The sequence below is a fragment of the Octopus bimaculoides genome, chromosome 8 (genome assembly GCF_001194135.2).
Source record: "Octopus bimaculoides isolate UCB-OBI-ISO-001 chromosome 8, ASM119413v2, whole genome shotgun sequence".
NCBI classification, from domain to species: Eukaryota; Metazoa; Mollusca; class Cephalopoda; order Octopoda; family Octopodidae; genus Octopus; species Octopus bimaculoides.
Genome location: NC_068988.1, coordinates 15,313,035 through 15,315,143, shown reverse-complemented (window position 1 = coordinate 15,315,143; position 2,109 = coordinate 15,313,035). Strand labels below are relative to the sequence as shown.

The window sequence follows — 2,109 nt, the reverse complement described above, 5'->3', positions numbered from 1 at the left end:
ATATATATATATTCATATATATATATATAAATATATGTGTGCCTGTATGTATGTATGTATGTATGTATGTATGTATGTATGTATGTATGTATGTATGTATGTATGTATGTATGCATGCCATTGTTCAATTTTATTTCAAGATCTCTTGCCAATAGAGAGAGTCGGTTTCTAACCAAAATGCAAGGCTCCGTTGGAATTTCAACATCAACGACTCTGTATTATATGTCCTGTGCAAAATATCCGATAAGCTAAACCTTTCCTAGGTGGGCAAGGAACAAAATATATGTATGATTTAAAAAGTGAAAATGCTTAATGTCACTGCAATTGTTTCGATTCCCCACTGGAAACGCCATTTCTTGCTATTTCATAACGCTTCCTTGCCTTATTCTACAAATATCTTGATTCATAACCACTTTTGGAAGCCATTTACTAGTATTTTCTCTGTTGAGTCACGTGCCTCTCTCTATATAAGGTGTTGCTCTAAAATTTTTGAACCTGTTTATGTTCCCTTTCACCGTGATTTCAACTTATGGTTGTATGTGTCACTTCATGTTAGTCTCAAAACTCTTTGAACATCCCTCATAACTATGACGTCACGCAGTTTCTACGAATTTAAGTAGATAGGAACTTTTTTCTTTTTTTTTTTTTTACTTTTCGGTAACACTTGAAAATATAAATGAAAGAATGTTTTAAAAAATAAAAGAAATCAAACTAACCGTTATAAATGTGTCGTCAAGCTCTGCTACCCGTTGTTTTCCTGTGGCTGACGTAGCTATCTTGCGCATGTTTACGCAAGATATACTCTTGTTATAAACCTGCTGTGTCAATCTTCGAAAAGTGGCCATTTTTCTTTGTTTTACTTTTACTGAAATCGAACAAAAAAAGGACGATATAAACACAATTATTTAAGAATAAGCGAAAAACCCAATTGCTGATTTTCTTCGATACCTAACTTGAAATGCTTGTCAGGATTCCAAATACGAAGGCTGATATTCTAGATAGTTTTGCACATTACAGTGGGAATACTTTGTGTATGTTAACCACATCTCCATAGCTTATTTTCCTTTGTTTCTTGTTTGTAAAACGCAACGTCTCGAATCGTTTAGTCTCCATTCGTCATCATATAGCCGTATATTTAAGCATGGTTTAAATACACTTATGTATTGGTCTATGACACAATGAATAACATAAAAGTATTGACAACCAAACTCAGTAAACGCAATGATTTATTTTACGAAGGAACAAGGTATAATTTTAAAGAAGCTTCAAGCAAAAAAAAGTAAAAGACAATTCTATATAAAATCAGCTAATTATGGAATCTAAACATAAGCGCATGACATGGTAATAATAACAGATAACGATATCTTCGTTCGCGGTTCGATACTTAGTATCCATGTATGTATGTATGTATGTATGTTGATAGATAGATACCAAGATATATATATATATATATATATATATATATATATTACATATAATCATACACATATACATAGGAATATATTATATATATTTGCATATGATATAATGGTTACAAATTTTGGCACAAGGCCAGCAATTTCGGAGGAGGGTCCGATTACATCATCCAATGCTCAACAGGTACTTACTTTATCGACCCTGAAAGGATGAAAGACAAAGTCGACCTCGGTATACAGACGAAATACCGGTAAGCATTTTTGCCCGACGTGCTAACGTTTCTGTCCGCTCACCGTTTATTTATATGTATATTATTTGTTTTTATATTAAGGTGGAACAAAAGTAATTTTACATCAAATTAAAGGATCGTAATACTTTTTACATAATACATATTTATTATTTTTAAAAGGAATAGTATTGAGAGTGACTGCGAAGTTTTTTTCTGCCTGCTAAACCATCATCAGAGTAATTGTACAAGCTGAAACTTCGAAGTCACAGTCAATACTATTCCTGTCACAGAATAATATGTGTGCGTGCCTGTGAGTGTGTGTGTGTGTATGTATGTATGTATGTATGTATGTGTATATATATATATATATATATGTATGTATATATATATATATATATATATATATATGTGTGTGTGTGTGTGTGTGTGTGTGTGTGTGTGTGTGTGTGTGTGTGTGTGTGTGT

At 32.2% G+C, this 2,109-nt stretch overlaps 1 protein-coding gene across 1 annotated transcript in view; it reads right to left on the bottom strand.

Moving 5' to 3' along the window:
- Positions 1 to 2,109, bottom strand: part of LOC106867494 (cytochrome P450 10) — a 29,237-nt gene that overhangs the window by 23,267 nt on the left and 3,861 nt on the right. The window contains exon 2 of the mRNA XM_052969902.1: positions 717 to 865. Coding sequence (XP_052825862.1) covers positions 717 to 845 — 129 coding nt within the window. The 5' untranslated portion in view covers positions 846 to 865. The remainder of the gene's footprint in view (positions 1 to 716; positions 866 to 2,109) is intronic.